The 17,384-nt window shown below is 41.2% G+C and overlaps 1 protein-coding gene across 3 annotated transcripts in view; it reads right to left on the bottom strand.

Moving 5' to 3' along the window:
* The window catches only part of rtkna (rhotekin a), a 66,597-nt gene extending 49,610 nt beyond the window's left edge, over positions 1-16,987 (bottom strand). For 2 of the 3 annotated variants that reach the window (XM_063898293.1, XM_063898296.1), the window contains exon 1: positions 16,485-16,877. In XM_063898293.1, the coding sequence (XP_063754363.1) occupies positions 16,485-16,595 (111 nt within the window). In that variant the 5' untranslated portion in view covers positions 16,596-16,877. Of the gene's footprint in view, positions 1-16,484 lie in introns of all 3 variants that reach the window. The other variant, XM_063898294.1, reaches the window with a different exon arrangement.
* Between the last annotated feature and the right edge of the window lie 397 nt (positions 16,988-17,384).

The following is a 17,384-nucleotide window of genomic DNA, read 5'->3' as shown; positions in this document are numbered from 1 at the left end:
GGCTTCAGCGTATCGGCTGATACTGGTATTAATAATAACCTGTACGCTAACTGTGTGAAAGAGACTGGGAACGTGTGTAAGGAAACATTAAGCTTGACAAAAACATTACTTTTGTAACTTTGTAAAACAAATTAGAATCAGAAACCGGATCGTAATCAGGTTTACGGCCAAGAGGTATAGTTCACCTATAATGAATTTGCTTTAATGGTGCAAACATAAAACATAGTACGGGAAATTAAGTTGCAAAAAAGAAGCAAAGATATAATTATTATCAAAAGAATATATATATATATAGGAAACAAATAATAATGAAAAAAACAAATACTTATAATAATAAAAAATACGAAAATTGATAAAAGACAAAATAAAATATATAACAGAAATATGTATATACAATACAAATATGAGCCTTCACTATATTCAGAGTATACTTTATATACTGTGCAGTTTTCAAAAGAGGGAGCGTTGACCTACGAGTGCAAAATATACCAAGCACTGTGCCAAAATACACATACATGTGTACATATTAAAGGAATTCAATTGTCATTTATTAACATAATCATATCCTAATGTCACCGATCCAGCTATTTGAGTCAGTTCACACACACACACACACACACACACACACACACACACACACACACACACACACACACACACACACACACACACACACACACACACACACACACACACACACACACACACACACACACACACACACACACACACACACACACACACACACACACACACACACACACACACACACACACACACACACACACACACACACAGGGCTGTGCTCTGGCTGCTGCCCAGATTCATTGATGACGTTCAGGATTGCCACCTCAGCCAGTCACAGGAGACTGCAGCATCTCATCACCTCTGAAGAAGTGCGCAGCTCAGTGAGAGAGAAAGTTACTCGTTAGGCGATTCATCTCCATTGATTTCTGCCCTCAGGGGCGCCGGCTGTGCAATATCAGAGACAGATATGTGTGGATTTAAGAGGAAGTGTACACAGAGGCAATCCATTTAGCGTTTAATCATACAAATGTTTTTCATAAATGACCGTTTATAAATGTAATGCGAGTATGAGGGGAGTGTCAATTCTGTAAAGGGAAGATGATCAAGACTGGGTGAGGCTTTGCTCTGAGGCTGCTGCAGGATCTAGAATAGAGCAATGGCTCCCTCTGCAGGACAGAAAGAGAAGTGCAGTAAAAAGTGCCTCAAGATGAACAGTCGAGGAGAATGCACCCTACTTCACTAGTTAATAATATTAATAACGATCATAGTACTTTACTTTGAGATGAGTGCATTCACAAATATGCTAAATAATCGTTGACTTATAGACTGCAACAAAGGACCTGTGCTTGTTTTCCAATCGTTTCCAAGTCGCACTAGACATAATAGAGATGAGTGAGCAAAAAGAGAATGTATAAAACTCATTGTTCCATGTATAATTAGAGAAGCGCAGTTGAGCTTAAAAAACATGAAAGTACTGCGCTTTTATTTGCTGTGCAGTCACTTCTGCCAGACCATCATACATATTTATAGTAGAGCCAGAAGCTGCTGTTTGTAGTACAAGACTGTCTGTGTAACATGTCACACAGGAGCCACACAGGTAAACATCTACAGAAGCAATAAAACAAAACACAAAGAACATCTGCAGAAACTGTAGAAGAATGTAAACCTCTGTAAAAACTATGTAAGAATGTAAACATTAGGGAGAACATCTCTCAAACAGACAAGCACAACATCTTTAAGGGTTACCGATCCTCAGGTAGGAGTGAGGTAGAAGAAGGTCTAAGGAGGCAAGGTCATTCTGGATATTTAGTTTGAATTAATTGAGATCTTTTTTGTATCCAGGCAACAACTTGGGAATTAAGGCTTGTGTTCAGTTTGGACTTGGTTCCAGTGTGAGATTTACATTTATTTAAAGGGTTTTTTGTGGTATTTTAATTCTCTTTCTATCAAGAACAGTCATTTCACTGCTATTTACAGGAGCAAACTTCCCTTAGCCAGGTGGTTTTCTCGTCTGGCTAGTCACCACTTTGGGGAATTCCCCGGCAAGTGTCTGTATAACATTTACAGACAGTACACAGTGTATTTGTGTGTGTAGTGTCTGTACAATGTGCCTTACATACTGTGTATTTACAGGACTCATCACATGGTCTATCCATATACCCTTGACTTCTTTGATGAACTGATTTTTATTAATTTAGTCTATTAAATAATATGACGTAACATCACATTTATTTTGAAATCCACTAATTGTTTGAGCTCTAATTAGGTTGAATGTCATATGTGTGGTATGGAAACTCGTCACAACACCACAACAAACAGGTGCGACGAAACACTAATAAACCAATGCAAATACAACTGGATTTATTTCCTCTCGTCAGCGCAGTGTGGTGTTGGATTTTCTGAGACTGTTTCCAATCACACACTGATTCCCCTCATCTGAACACAGATGATTTGTCTTCCGCTGCAATCACATCGGAAAGTCCTGATTGCCAGACCTCTTTTAGTAGCTGACAAATTGCGCTAAGCAGCATTCAATCTGGCCCACCCAATGAGCACATTTCTGCTAATACGACTGTTAATTCAACATTTAAATCCTTTTCAAATATTAATTGTCTACCCATTATGGTACACTCGTATAGGCATCCACATAATCATTCACACCTTCAGGACGGGCAATTAAGCGTCCAAAATCCACCTGAGTGAACATCCAGACAAGCTGATCTCTTTCTTTTTCTTGAGGTAGGCAATATGCGAGAAACCTAGAGACAGACTCGATAAAAGTAATTGCTGAGACAGCAGGAACAACACGGCGATACAACAAGATCTGACACCACACCTTCTGCCACTGGGCCCAGTAAACAAACACATTAAAACACGGGCACGCTGGCAGGGACTACAATATGCAGCATGCAGGGGAGGCAGACATGCATAATAGACCCATCTGCTCCCATAAAGTCAAACACCTGCTCGGCATCATCAAAACAAAGAGCAACATCATTTGTGGCTGTGCCCCTTTGCCCTTTCCTTCTCTCCCCTAAGATATTTTTGATTTAGTCTCAATGCTTTTAAACAGTACAAACAAAAACGAACAAAACCAGGATTCAATAAACTACATACAGCTGGTTATAACACACAGTTCACAGAGAGAATTTAGATGAATTTGCTTGCACTTTGTAACTCAAAATGATCGCACAGAATGAAAACATTACATCCAATCAGTGCGGCAACAGGCATGCTCAACACAACCACCCACCCACACATACACACCTCTACACATTCCTCCGTATCGATTCCTCTCACAGTGCATTCCTCTGTATGAAAGAGGTTGCGTTTCACAACAACGTCAGGTAGTTATGGGATGTATAGGAGGATAAAGAGCCTCTTTGTCCTCTTTCAAACAAATGAAAAGAAGAGACTGGAATAAAGAGGAGAGCAGAAAAGATGTAGGATAGTAACCTCCATATTATCCAGTCTTAATGGACATGAGGAAGGTTAATGACATGTCCCTGTTGGAGCTACAGGCTAACCTTACAGCATGCAGTAAAGGATGGAGTGCTAAGTGACTTTATGTCAATTAATCTGGGTTTGAACTACCGTTTTCTGTTAACTGTGTTCTTTTTTTTCAAAGTCTAAAGACGTGAAATCATTCATTTTGATTAAATTAATTGATATAGATTTCTTTTAAGGACCCAAAAGTTTGAGAAAGTATCCTCGTGTTCAGATTGTAAATGGTTTTGAGCATGGGATTAACATTTTCTAGTATATTTCCATCCTTTTCTAAGTCAAAAGAAACATATCATAGAAGCCTGAGCGGTGGAAAAACAGAGAGAGAATACATTTAATTGTTCCTTTTATAGTCAAGCTTAAAAAAATATGAAAGTACTGCCCTTTAATTTGCTGTGAGGTCCCTTTTGCCAGACAATAATTCTTATTTTCAGAAGAGCTCACAGCCAGACGCTGAGGTTTGTAGTAAAAGTCGGTCTGTGTAAAATGTCACACAGGAGCCACAAATCTAAACATCTGCAGAAGCAGTAAAACAAAGAGAACATCTGCAGAAACTGTAGAGGAATGTAAACATCTGTAGAAGCAACGTAAGGATGTAAACACCAGGGAGAACATCTCTCAAACAGACAAGCATAACATCTGCAGAGGTCACTGATCTGTGGTCAGGTAGAAGAAAGTCTAATGAGGCAAGATCCTTCTGGAGATTTATTTTATTAAATCATTCAAGATATACAGTGGGGCAAAAAAGTATTTAGTCAGCCACAAATTGAGCAAGTTCTCCCATTTAAAAAGATGAGAGAGGTCTGTAATTTTCATCATAGGTATACCTCAACTATGAGAGACAGAATGAGAAAAAAAATCCAGAAAATCACATTGTAGGATTTTTAAAGAATTTATTTTCAAATGATTGTGGAAAATAAGTATTTGGTCAATAACAAAAGTTCACCTCAATACTTTCTTATATACCCTTTGTTGGCAATGACAGAGGTCAAATGTTTTCTGTAAGTCTTCACAAGGTTTTCACACACTGTTGCTGGTATTTTGGCCCATTCCTCCATGCAGATCTCCTCTAAAGCAGTGATGTTTTGGGGCTGTCGCTGGGCAACACGGACTTTCAACTCCCTCCAAAGATTTTCTATGGGGTTGAGATCTGGAGACTGGCTAGGCCACTCCAGGACCTTGAAATGCTTCTTACGAAGCCACTCCTTCGTTGCCCTGGCGGTGTGTTTGGGATCATTGTCATGCTGAAAGACCCAGCCGCGCTTCATCTTCAGTGCCCTTGCTGATGGAAGGAGGTTTTCACTCAAAATCTCACGATACATGGCCCCATTCATTCTTTCCTTTACACGGGTCAGTCGTCCTGGTCCCTTTGCAGAAAAACAGCCCCAAAGCATGATGTTTCCACCCCCATGCTTCACAGTAGGTATGGTGTTCTTTGGATGCAACTCTGCATTCTTTCTCCTCCAAACACGACGAGTTGAGTTTTTACCAAAAAGTTCTATTTTGGTTTCATCTGACCATATGACATTCTCCCAATCCTCTTCTGGATCATCCAAATGCCCTCTAGCAAACTTCAGACGGGCCTGGACATGTACTGGCTTAAGCAGGGGGACACGTCTGGAACTGCAGGATGTAAGTCCCTGGCGGCGTAGTGTGTTACTGATGGTAGCCTCTGTTACTTTGGTCCCAGCTCTCTGCAGGTCATTCACTAGGTCCCCCCGTGTGGTTCTGGGATTTTTGCTCACCGTTCTTGTGATCATTTTGACCCCACGGGGTGAGATCTTGCGTGGAGCCCCAGATGGAGGGAGATTAGCAGTGGTCTTGTATGTCTTCCATTTTCTAATAATTGCTCCCACAGTTGATTTCTTCACACCAAGCTGCTTACCTATTGCAGATTCAGTTTTCCCAGCCTGGTGCAGGTCTACAATTTTGTCTCTGGTCTCCTTTGACAGCTCTTTGGTCTTGGCCATAGTGGAGTTTGGAGTATGACTGTTTGAGGTTGTGGACAGGTGTCTTTTATACTGATAACGAGTTCAAAAAGGTGCCATTAATACAGGTAACGACTGGAGGACAGAGGAGCCTCTTAAAGAAGAAGTTACAGGTCTGTGAGAGCCAGAAATCTTGCTTGTTTGTAGGTGACCAAATACTTATTTTACCGAGGAATTTACCAATTAATTCATTAAAAATCCTACAATGTGATTTCCTGGATTTTTTTTTCTCATTCTGTCTCTCATAGTTGAGGTATACCTATGATAAAAATTACAGGCCTCTCTCATCTTTTTAAATGGGAGAACTTGCACAATTGGTGGCTGACTAAATACTTTTTTGCCCCACTGTATTTTATTTATCAAACCTACAACATGTGTTCAGACAGGCTTGTTTTGAGAATGGGATTTGCATTCATTAATTTACATTTATTGGTTTGTGGTATTTTTACTATCTTTCTTTCAAGAACACACATTTCACTGCTACTTATGACTTTGTTTGTTGATCATATTTGGAAAATTACAGCCGCAAACTTAACTTAGTCAGCTGGTTTTCTCGTCTGGTATAAAGTCACATCTTTGGGGAATTCCCTAGATAGAGGCTAGATTAAATTTAGACAAACCAAATAACTGTACTATAAAAAACACATATTATATTGAAACACTTAGTTTAATGTTCCATACATAGTGGATAATTACAGGACTTATTACTTAGTCAATTAATCTTTTTTTGATGAATCAATTATTGTTCATTTAATGCTTTTATTCAAAGCGACTTACATAGATGCAATACTGTGGGCAATCCAAGTGTCTCACCCAGGGACACAACGACATGCTGGCTGCAGTGGGGATTGAACTAGTGCTCCCACGATCCGAAGATCAACTGATTCCACTGAGCCACAGCCAAAAACAAGCCATCAAAATAGCTTTTTTAAAATCATGTTTCAGCTCTGACTACTACAATAAAAAAATGTGGTAAGTTAGTAACAGAAAGTAAAAATGCATCTTGATATTTCAACTCTTGTCAGTGATGGATCTGCTTTGTGTGTTCAAATGTCTTAACAGGGGGGTAAATAAGAGCACAGCCTAACTCCACTAAGATTCACCAGGAAACACTTTTTAAAACCTGAAAGAAATCTGTGTCATGAGCCTGACTATTGAAACTCCGTCTCAAAGTCTTCAGCGCAGCGATGATTTCAGAGGATCGCATTTTTCCACATAGATACAAAGCCTCTCATCTTCGTATCTAAGCCCTCTGTGATAAGTCAAAGGGGGGCTGACATCAAGTGTCCTGGACTGTAAATGAAACCTCGCATAGGAATCTGTGTGTGTGTGTGTGTGTGTGTTGGTGGGTGTCTTTTTGTCAATGTTTAACAGAGGAGTACACAGTGGGGGTCTTGTGTTCACAGGAGGAAGAAACCTTTGGCATTAGGCAGGCAACTTCTGCTTTACAGTCTGTAAGTGCCGAGCTGGATAGGTTCAGGTGAGGGTCTCTGGTGGGGAACATCCAAACACAAACAGTGAGGGTAGATTGACAGATAAAAGAGACATAAAACAATCTTCTGTGGTTGTCTAGAGGTAAAGACAAAAGGATGAGTTCCTTTGTGTAAAGTGGATCAGGAAAGTGGGTTAGCCCCAAAAAAAGTCCCATTTTCTTGCTGTATCAGGGGACCAACGCCTCAAAGAAGTAGTGTGGCCCATATAATGTGGCTCTCCTGGGAAAGGGAGGCATGAGGGTGATAGATGGGGAAGGAGGGAACAGTGGAAGAGCTGCAGTATGTTTATATAAGGTCAACCATTTTCATAATCCAGAGGAAACAACTCATAGACCTTACAGTATTACATCAGTTAAACTTTATTTTATACCTTAGTGAGAGAGATTCTCACAACAGAAGCTAAACCCAAATCCTTCCATTGTGATATTTCCTTTCGGTATTGCGTTGTAGAAAAAAAAAAAGACATGAAGGGACTCGCATGGCAACATTACTGGCATTATCCACTTCACTAGCCGAAGTGGTAACTGTATGGGACGGGTTTGATGATGCATGGAGGAAGTTTCCCATCTGGGCGAGTGGGAAAGTATCCAGTGATTACGCCACCTCCATCTACCTCTCCATCTGTCTGTTAGCCGAGTCACTGCCAGTGATAGCCCCGCTCAGGACAGCGCACACCGTGTGAACAAAGCCCGTCTATGTCTGATTATATGCAATGGACCTTGCTCAAGGAGACACTGCTGCTTAGTCACTGTCTGAATGTGTGTGTGTGTGTGTGTGTGTGTGTGTGTGTGTACTGCAGAATGACTAATGAAGCGCTCCAAACAGCAGCTTTCATTCAGAACACAAAACAGTAAGGGGGGTTATAAATGTGTGGGCATATATGGAGATGATGTGGACTGGATACTGACAATGTGTGTGACTCACTTCCTGTGTGTGTGCACATACATGCTTTTTATCTCTCTCGCTATCGGCTCCTGCTGCAAAGTTAAGTCCTATGACATACTGTACCCGTGTCTGGGTGGGGTTCACTTGCAACATCAGCAGCAGACCCTCAGCTGTTAAACTGCACCCTGACAGCAGATGCCACATAGAGACGCAGGCCACAAACCACATTCCACGGCCAAACACTTTGAAAACATGCACAGCCCTCACACAGAGGCGGGCTACTGTGGGTAAAATGTGTAGCATGTGAACCTGGACATAGATCATTGAATGGTGTCAATCAATCAAAGTGTATTTATAGAGCCCGATATCACAAACTATACATCTGTCTCAGAGTGGATGAACAGTTTGTACACATTACGACACTCTCCATCCTCAGACTCTAAAAGAAGCCCTACAATTCACAGAGGGAAGACGGATAAACCTCGGGGAGACTGACAGAGGAGGGATCCCTCTCCCATGACGGACAGACGTGCAGAAGGTGTTGTCTTGCGGCAAATGAGGCTAAAATTAAAAGGACATCTGCTACAACATCTTTGAATACAGGCCGCCGTGTGGTTGGTGTAGAGTTGAGCCCATTTACTGGAGCTCAGTCCCCGCTACGGAGGACCCTGGTTTGAATCCGACCCTGGGAACATTTAGGCGTGTCATCCATGGATGTATAAAGAGAACTGGATACAGCGTTGGAGGCGGGGCCCCGTTTATTCCTACGAAAGTTGCTCGGTGGCACAAGACTCAAAATCAAAAATACTTTCAACAATCTTCCTTGAGCCCTGCCTCCCAACTGCTGCAGTAAATCAGGCCCACGTGACATCCAGTCGCAGCTCATTTGAAAGAATGAGGGGGAAGTAAGTCTGGATTAAGTCTGGATTAATCAATATGCAACTTTTTGGACGTAATGATTTCAATAGGGGCTATTACATTGTCAGACTATGAAAAGGATTTACCTTGAATATATATACGCTGATTTACAGATGTCCTTTTCCCATTGTACTGGAATGTCATGAGAAAAGTTGTGACTGACTAACACCAAAGTTGTATAACCACCGTTACGTCATTATCAAAACTTGCTGCAATGCTCGGCGCACCCCCTGAAGGCTCGGTGTCGTTACTCTGTCTCCTCCTTTCAACACTGTCCCTCCAATAAAGGCACATTTTACTTTTAAAATGCCAATTTTTACTCATTAAGCAGAGCATTCAAAGGTCTCGCCATCATGTCCAGTCAGTGGGAGGATGAGATAAGGCAGTGAAAGAGAGTTCTGTCCTAGCAGGGCCACGCAACGCAGGAGGACGTCCGCTAACTACAACACTGATGCCGTGTGCATGTGTGTGTAATATGGAGAAGAGAGCAACGGAGGAAGGGCTTAGGAGGCCAAGTGAACAAACCTACAGTGTGACCGTTAGCTAAGGTTCAGATGAAAAATGAACAAATTAAAATACTGAAAAAGATTATCCCTGCCTCAGAGCGAGGACATGAATTATATTTAATAAATGACATTTCCCTCCGAACAATACGCTTATTGTGTTCAGTAAAGAAACACAAAATAACTAGTTGCATTTAAAGATAATAAATATGTGATTTCAATAGAGAAGGAAGTCATAATCTTTATTAAATACCCTCTTTGAACAATAAAGCCTTGTTCTGTCTTTTCTTAACTTTATTAGGAAAACAGACCATCATTACCATGGGAGCAATAGCAGGATATTTGATGATTTTTTAAAGAAAGAGAATAAATAATCGTTCTTTTTGTGCACTCCGAGGCTGAGTGGGAACATTGCTCAACAATGATGTTCACACAAAGCCTGTGTAATGAAAAAAAGTTAAACATTTGCCAGTTAAAATATCCCTCAGCATACCAAGAAGGCCTCGGAGCAGAAAGCTCCAGTGGTCGGGCTTTGTCTGAGAGGAAAGGTCTTTGGAAGGGTAAAACTTTCCCTGGCATCTATTATGCACCCCTGCAGTGTTTGACATGCCAGAAAACCCTCAGGCTGCAAACTAACACTTAATAGTAGCATGAAATCCCACACTAATTTGGAAGATTGGGCTTCACACGACATATGATAACTCTCTCAAAAAACATTCTTCCTTGTAAAAAGAGTAAAGATAATTAAACAAATTACAACACTTCAAATGGAGCAATCTTGGAATGAGAAATAAGACTATCAAATCTTTGCAATAGATGGGAAAGTTGGGTTTGAAACATGAAACATTACTGACATCCTTCTGGTTAGATGTGGCAATTATACGCATGATAATTAATGATGTAGCTGTTGTGTTAAAGGGGTCCTATTCTGCTCATTTTCCAGGTTCATATTTGTATTTTGTGCCTCTGCTGTGACAAAAAAGCTCTTATTTCTCTACTGCTCTTTCACCCTCTGCCTGAAACCAGAACCCAGTCTGCTCTGATTGGTGAGTTTCTTGTTTCTGGTCAATCGCTTACAAATGTCCTGGCCCCTTAGCCTATCACGTACAATGTGTTGGAGCACTGGCCAATAGAAGCCTGAGAGTTACATAGTGATGTCACTATGGTATGGAAGAAAAGTCCAATGGAGGTGTTTCAGGCGGGGGGAAGAGACTCCGTCTGGATGGATTTTAGCCTTAGCAAACCATTTACATGCACACAAAACCTATACACCACACTACAGGAAAGGGAAAACCCCAAAAAGCATAACAGGGCCCTTTAACTTTATCCTATAAATTATTGTCTATCATTCATTTGTTTCCTGCCTTTTTTTTATCTTCTCAAATTTGTTGATTTAGTTTGTTTGTTTTTTTGTATGTCATTTCATTAGAACTGTATTTCATTTTTATGTATGCCCTCTAACCATATCATTTTTTTAAATGCTCATTTAAATTAAATTAGAAGCCATCTTTGGCCACTTGGACACTGTAGTGGGTGAAGAAATCTAGTAGAAAGCCTCCACTCTTCAAAACCCCCAGGCATCTGAGCCCCTTTTCCTGGCTTTTCATACCCAGGCACAGTGCTCGGTTTTGGGCTATGAGAAGCGATGGCTCATTGTTCTCTTGGTACACAGGGCTTCCTGAGAGAGAGACTCCGGGGGGAAGTTTTGGCATTCCTTGAAAGCGACTATTTCCTCAATGGGTTCATGGTCTGAGGTGCTTCCTCTTGCTGGCTAAAGTGTCGTCCTGGCAACATCTATATGACCTCTCTCCTTCGATGTATGTGTGGAGGCAAACATATGCTTACATAAGCAGGCTTTGTTCATTTGCAGTTGTTTTTTTTGGAGCAGGCCACATTAAACGCTAGCAGAAGCCACACTGAGAGGCTGCTGAAAATGAGGCTGCCTACAGTGTTTGGTTTGCCTCTGTGAACTATAAACCATACATACAAAACATCTGGAGGAAACATACAAGAGAGAAAACATCTCAGATTTGGGAGAAACAACAAGGACACATCCGGTCCAGAGAGAAAAGACAAGTATTTCACTTCCAGGAAAGATCAGCTGCTTCTTTTGCTAAGGGATGCCTTAAAAACAAAATCACTGCAAGACAGGAGTCCCCGCACTTCTGGTGTGACATTCTCTCTAGGGTGCATATGCTGAGCCTGGGAAACACCCATGGTATCCAACATTTCTCTCCAGCCACTAGTATGTTCAGTGTGGATACTTGCTGGTGAGAGTGTGTGGATCTACAGGGTGGAGAAGGGCAGAGCACCAAAAACCAAGCGAACCGCAGCCCAAAGCTGTTAAAGCTTTTATTTAACACAAGCGGCAGACTCCCAGTATTTGCCATACACTCCTGCAGGCTGGGAGAGAGTGTGGGTGGATGGGTGTGTCATCATCACCCACACATCTAACCACTTCCTGGCCTTGCTGGTGGTACCCACAGTGTGGACTCGTCTCCTAAGAGCATTCTTGGAGGAAGGGAACAAGCTTGGGAGTTATTTTAGATTCTGACTTAAGTTTCAAGTCACAAAAAAAGCAAGGTAACCAAAATAACTTTCTTCCACCTAAGCAATATCCCCAATGTGCGACAGTTCACGCATTCATCTCGAGCAGGTTGGACTTCTACGATCGTTAACTTCCGCCAATTCAGAACTCCTCTTCCAGGCTTTTAACAAAAACAAAAAAAAGACCAAATTACTCCCATATTGGCTTCACTGCATTGACTTCCTGGATCTTTTAGAACTGATTTAAAAATCATTCTTTAGCTTTTTATGCTCTGGCACCCTCTTATATTTACAATTCTCTATAGTTGTATGTCCTTCAGCCAGCCCTACGGTCCCCAACAGGAGGCTTTTAAAATATTTAGAAAGTCCCCAAAGTAAAATAGGGGACGCAGCTTTTATCCGTTACACTCCCAAACTGTTGAACACCTTACCAGGAAATATAAGAGGCAAACTCAGTAGAGATTTTTTAAACCACAGCTGAAAACATACTTTTTAAACTCAGCTTTTTATTAGAAATATTCCCCTTCTATTGGTGTTCTTTAAAATGTATTTATTATTTTTGTACAAATGTTTTGTTGTGTATCTCTAATTCTAACTAATTGTTACCATTGGATTATTCATTGTATTTATCATCTTTCACCTTCTTGTTTTCCCTGGAGTCATATTGATCATGTACTGTATGCTACATTTGTGCTATTGGTTTAAAAATGTGACTTGAATTGAGAGTCTTATTTTCTGATCGTCTTATGTTGTGTGTCAATTTTTTAAAGCACTGTGAGCTGCAGAAAAGCACTGTTGAAATAAGGCATGGGGACCATCCTTTAGTTAAACATAAGTCATTGAAATACAGGACATGCCATCCCCAACTTCATCATAATAACCACTGCACAAGCCCGGGCTCCCGCTGCAGGCCTGGGTGGCTTCAGCTGAAACAGCAGAGACACATTGGTGGCCTTGTGGATCAGAGAGGAGGGATGTAGAAAGCAGATGTATTCCCCGCTCCCACTGAGAGCAGCAGGCAGAGGATCGACTGCAGAATAGATTTCTGGACATATGCTGTATGAGCACGTAATCTTTTTGCTTCAGTTTCCAATTCTCCCTCCACTCTCTGGCCATAATGACCCATTCAATTTGTGATGCGCACACAGCAGAGTGATTCAGGACCCAGAGGAGACGAGAGCAGCACGACTGTCAGGACTTCTGCAGATAAAGCTAGACATGCAATTATATTAGAAACAATAACTAACCGAGAATATACTTTACCTCAAATTGACACCTGGCAACATTTTTATCTTTTAAAAACAGAACTGATTGTCATAATTAGGCACATAGTCAATAAAAATCCCCAAAGTCTGTTCGTGCTGTCTCTACATTAATAACAGCAGTTTTGGCTTCATTTGCCTCTCGCCTTCGGGCATGTTACACAGAAACACACAAGCACACTCATAGTGATGATATGAAGTATTTGTATGTTGTTTTTTTTAACCATCTGGCTGTATTTGAATGATCCCTTTAACAAGAAACATATAAACTGCTTAATTCTTTAAAATAAACACAGTCCGCTGCAGTGAAAATGGTCTATTGCAAACCTTCATAGATAGTCCTTAACGGTATCCTTTTCCCTACTGATTACACTTTGTAATTGCCACATACAAAGGAGTTTCACTTCACCAAGGTGGAGCTGTTTGTACATTTCACTCTCTGATAACATGTCAATGACCTACAGGAATTCCAGAGAAACACGGTTACACAAGAGGTTCAAATGTTGGCACAAATAAGCGAACAAACACAAATGTGATATCCACTGGCAGGGTGTAAAGAGGCTGCTCTCACACAGAGGTATAAGCAGCTTCATTTAAATGCCAGGGACGGGCTCCACAGTGGCATTGAGAGAGCCCTAACACACAGAGCCGGAGGAGAGTCCCTGAAAGAGGATCATTAGCATTGGCAACAAAGCCACAGACACAAATTAATCTTGTATGAGAACCAGCGGAGAGCCGATTACACAGCTAAGGAAGCCATGATTATGAATAGAAGGGAAGTCTTTACCCTGATAAATACAGAGGCTAAACAGGGGAAAGTAATACGAGATAGGGGTGGAATAATTGTAAAGTTTGTATTAGGATCAGGCTTAGGGAGTAAGGGGATACATGTATTGGGGGCGAATTATCAGGATACAAAAAATGACATGATCAGATTACTGATACGTTTAAAAAAGAAAAGGGGAATTTATAGCAGGTTTACAATGTTACAATACATTTTAAAATACAATGTTACAATACATAATATCACACTTTACAGCATTCAAAAATTGTGCTGCTCTTTAGAACTCGTTTATATTCTTTTAGACGTCTGCCTGAATATTATTAATGAAAGGCATGTTTTTAAAAAATGTATTTACAAAATGAACGATTTTGTGCTTTACATGCTTTAATGTTCAAAAACCTCTTTATTTTTCTCATACTGCCTGTGCTGCAGCACCTCTTTTCACCCTCCGTCTGAAACCAGAGCCCAGTCTGCTCTTATTGGTTAGCTGGCCGGCTCTGTTGTGATGGTTCAACCGCTTAAAGAAGTCCCGCCCCCTTATAGCCTATCCTATGTGTTGCTGCGCTAGCCAATAGAAGCGAGTGTTACATAGGGATGCCACTATGTTACGGAAGTAAACAGGGAGGGGACTTTTTTTCAGCCATTGCAGACCATTGACATGCACAACAAAAAGACATAACACTGCAGGAAAGGGAACACCACATAAAAAGCATAACAGGGTCTCTTTAAGATGAATGTGATGGTTCACCAGGTCAGTTTCTTTTCATATACGTATTTCTTTTCTCTTTCCACCTCTGCTCCCTCATCATTTAACCCTCACCTGACCTATCTGGCCAAACAGATACAGAAATAAACATTATAAAAGATAAGTCATGAATGCCTGCACTGCCTTTAAAAGCCAGGGCCACTGCTCATCTCTCTTATCACAATGCCTCTGAGGAAAATTGCTGTCTGTACACCCCAGAGGCATGCATCAACTCAACCCCATCTGAAAATAAAACACACAGGACTATTCACTCCTGCCTGAATCACTGTATAGATAACCACATGAACACTATTGAACCTCCAGGAGATGTTAGGTATTATTGGCCTTTATGTGCGTGTGTGTAAGATATGAACTTGTGCTGCTCAGACACCATCAGGGTAAATTCTAAGGCCACATCAATACGATACGAGTGCGCCTGACTCTCCCGGGGTTAGGGGTGTTTTCCTGTGACATTAATCACAAACAACTGGTACACATAAGCTGACAGTGTCTATGCCTGCACACACACATGGGCAGGGTGAGAGAAGGAGAGAGACAGAATCAATACCCTATCTTTTCCATTTGCTGTATTGCACCATTAACAGTCCTTAAATATCCTCTTAGAATCCAATCCACCACATCTTCTCTTTCACTGATACTCCCTTCAACACACACACACACACACACACACACACACACACACACACACACACACACACACACACACACACACACACACACACACACACACACACACACACACACACACACACACACACACACACACACACACCTTTTTTCTGTCGATCATCAGCAAAACAATTATCTGTCCTTTCACAACAGTTTACAGGTCAAATGTGGGTTTAATTTCACTTTAAAGCACACAAAAGCCCCTAAAACGGGTACATATTTCTGACTGAATTACCAAATAAGTGAAAGTAATATGCAAACTGGCTGTGGCTGCCAGAAAAGTGTTTGTTTGTGTGTGTGTGTGTGAAAGAGGATGCAGACAGAGGGAGGACTTTCCATCAGAACAATATTAAAGGCGCATGTGAGTGAAAAATGCCTGTCTACTTTGCCGACAAACGGTGGCTAATATGAAGCAGATGTTTACATGGCAGCTTTGCAGGGAGGAAGAGGAAGACAGGTATTGAAGAGTACCAGTTTAATCCAGTGCTAAACAGCTGAGAGGGGTGCAGGCTCTGACCTAGTTCTCAACTTTTGGATGAAGACTTTTCTGACTGCTCCCTTGAGGGTGACTGTCCACATTCTGCAGTCAAAACTGAAGCAGTTAAAAGACACACAAGTGGGCCAATGTGCTTCACAATAAAGCATTGAAGCAGACATCTCCTGGGGACAGAATGACTAGAGCAGGTATAATGCCTTTTTAATAAAAAATGAGCCATAATGAAAAACAAATTTCATGCATAACCATTTGAAGGTGCCAGCATCACAACAAAACAACACAATACCTATTAAGCTGAATATTAAAACAATACCATGGGAGATGGAAGAGAACATAAAGCACCTTTTATTTACTATCAACCCATTAGTGAGTACCACAGGCACACTGTTAAGTCTCAGTAGGGATATTATTGTTTTTGTTTAGAGTCGAGTAAAATGCAAAGTAGTTTGGAGATGCTGCAATTAACAGAGGACGTGAAGGCAGCAGCTCTCCAGTGCAGTTTAATTAAAATATAGCACTCCTCAAAAGACTTCATAACGAGATTAAAAGTGTGCCAAATGAGTTAGTTTGCAGAGGGAGAAAGATCACTCAAAGTTGTAAACAGAGAATCCCCCGTTGTGTGTGTGCGTGTGTGTGTCCTACCTGTGATGTGTCCAGGAAAACGCTCTTTCTGAACTTCCCTCGCCGTATCTCCATTTCAAGGGCAGAGCCTCGGGCAACGGTTGCTCTGGTTGTTTGATTTCGGCAAAACATCGCCTCTGCTTTCTTCCAACTTCACACACAGTCCTTTACGCAGCGTATTAGGTGGACTTAAAGTATGCGCAAACGGAGGAATCGCTTCGAAAAACTGCCAAAAACAGCACCGGCGGGGATCCAGGTGGTACGAAAACGGTCCCACCGGGAAACCTAAGAGATTAAGAAAAAAAAAAACCCGAATCAAACACTGACGCTTCTTCAAATGTGAGACTGAAGCAAGTCCACACGCAGGAAGAAGAAAGTAAAACTGATTTACCGAGTCTCCTCTCACAGCTGACTTTTCACTTTTCCAAACACTGCCCCTTGTGAGGCAACTGTGACACGGTGACACCCCATGTGGAGGACTGGAGACCGGGACCCAACTTTGCCCTGTCCTGCAGCCTATCCAGAGACCCCTACCGGTCAGGAATGTAGAGATTTACTTTTGCAATATCTCAGATGCCTGTTGCAGGCCTGTTTTTTGCAAGTCATTCAGCAGAGAAGGATGAAGCATGGAAACAGATGTGCGCACGAGACTTACTATTTTACCAGTTGTAGTGTGAAGGATGTCATGCTTTTAAAATACAGCCTACATTAGGGGGGGGGAATGGCATCATCAACATTAGGCTGCTAATTTCGATGATTACTTCTAAAAATCTAAAAATTTGCACTTTTTTGCTATTTAGTTTAATAAATTAATTTAATTAATGTTTTACTTGCATACTAATCATGCAAAAGTAGCCTGGATTCTATTTGATTTCATTAAACATTTTTGGGGAGTTTAATTGTACTGATGTCTAGTTATTT

The sequence above is a fragment of the Eleginops maclovinus genome, chromosome 12 (genome assembly GCF_036324505.1).
Source record: "Eleginops maclovinus isolate JMC-PN-2008 ecotype Puerto Natales chromosome 12, JC_Emac_rtc_rv5, whole genome shotgun sequence".
Taxonomy (NCBI): domain Eukaryota; kingdom Metazoa; phylum Chordata; class Actinopteri; order Perciformes; family Eleginopidae; genus Eleginops; species Eleginops maclovinus.
This window is presented reverse-complemented; position numbering and strand designations above follow the sequence as displayed.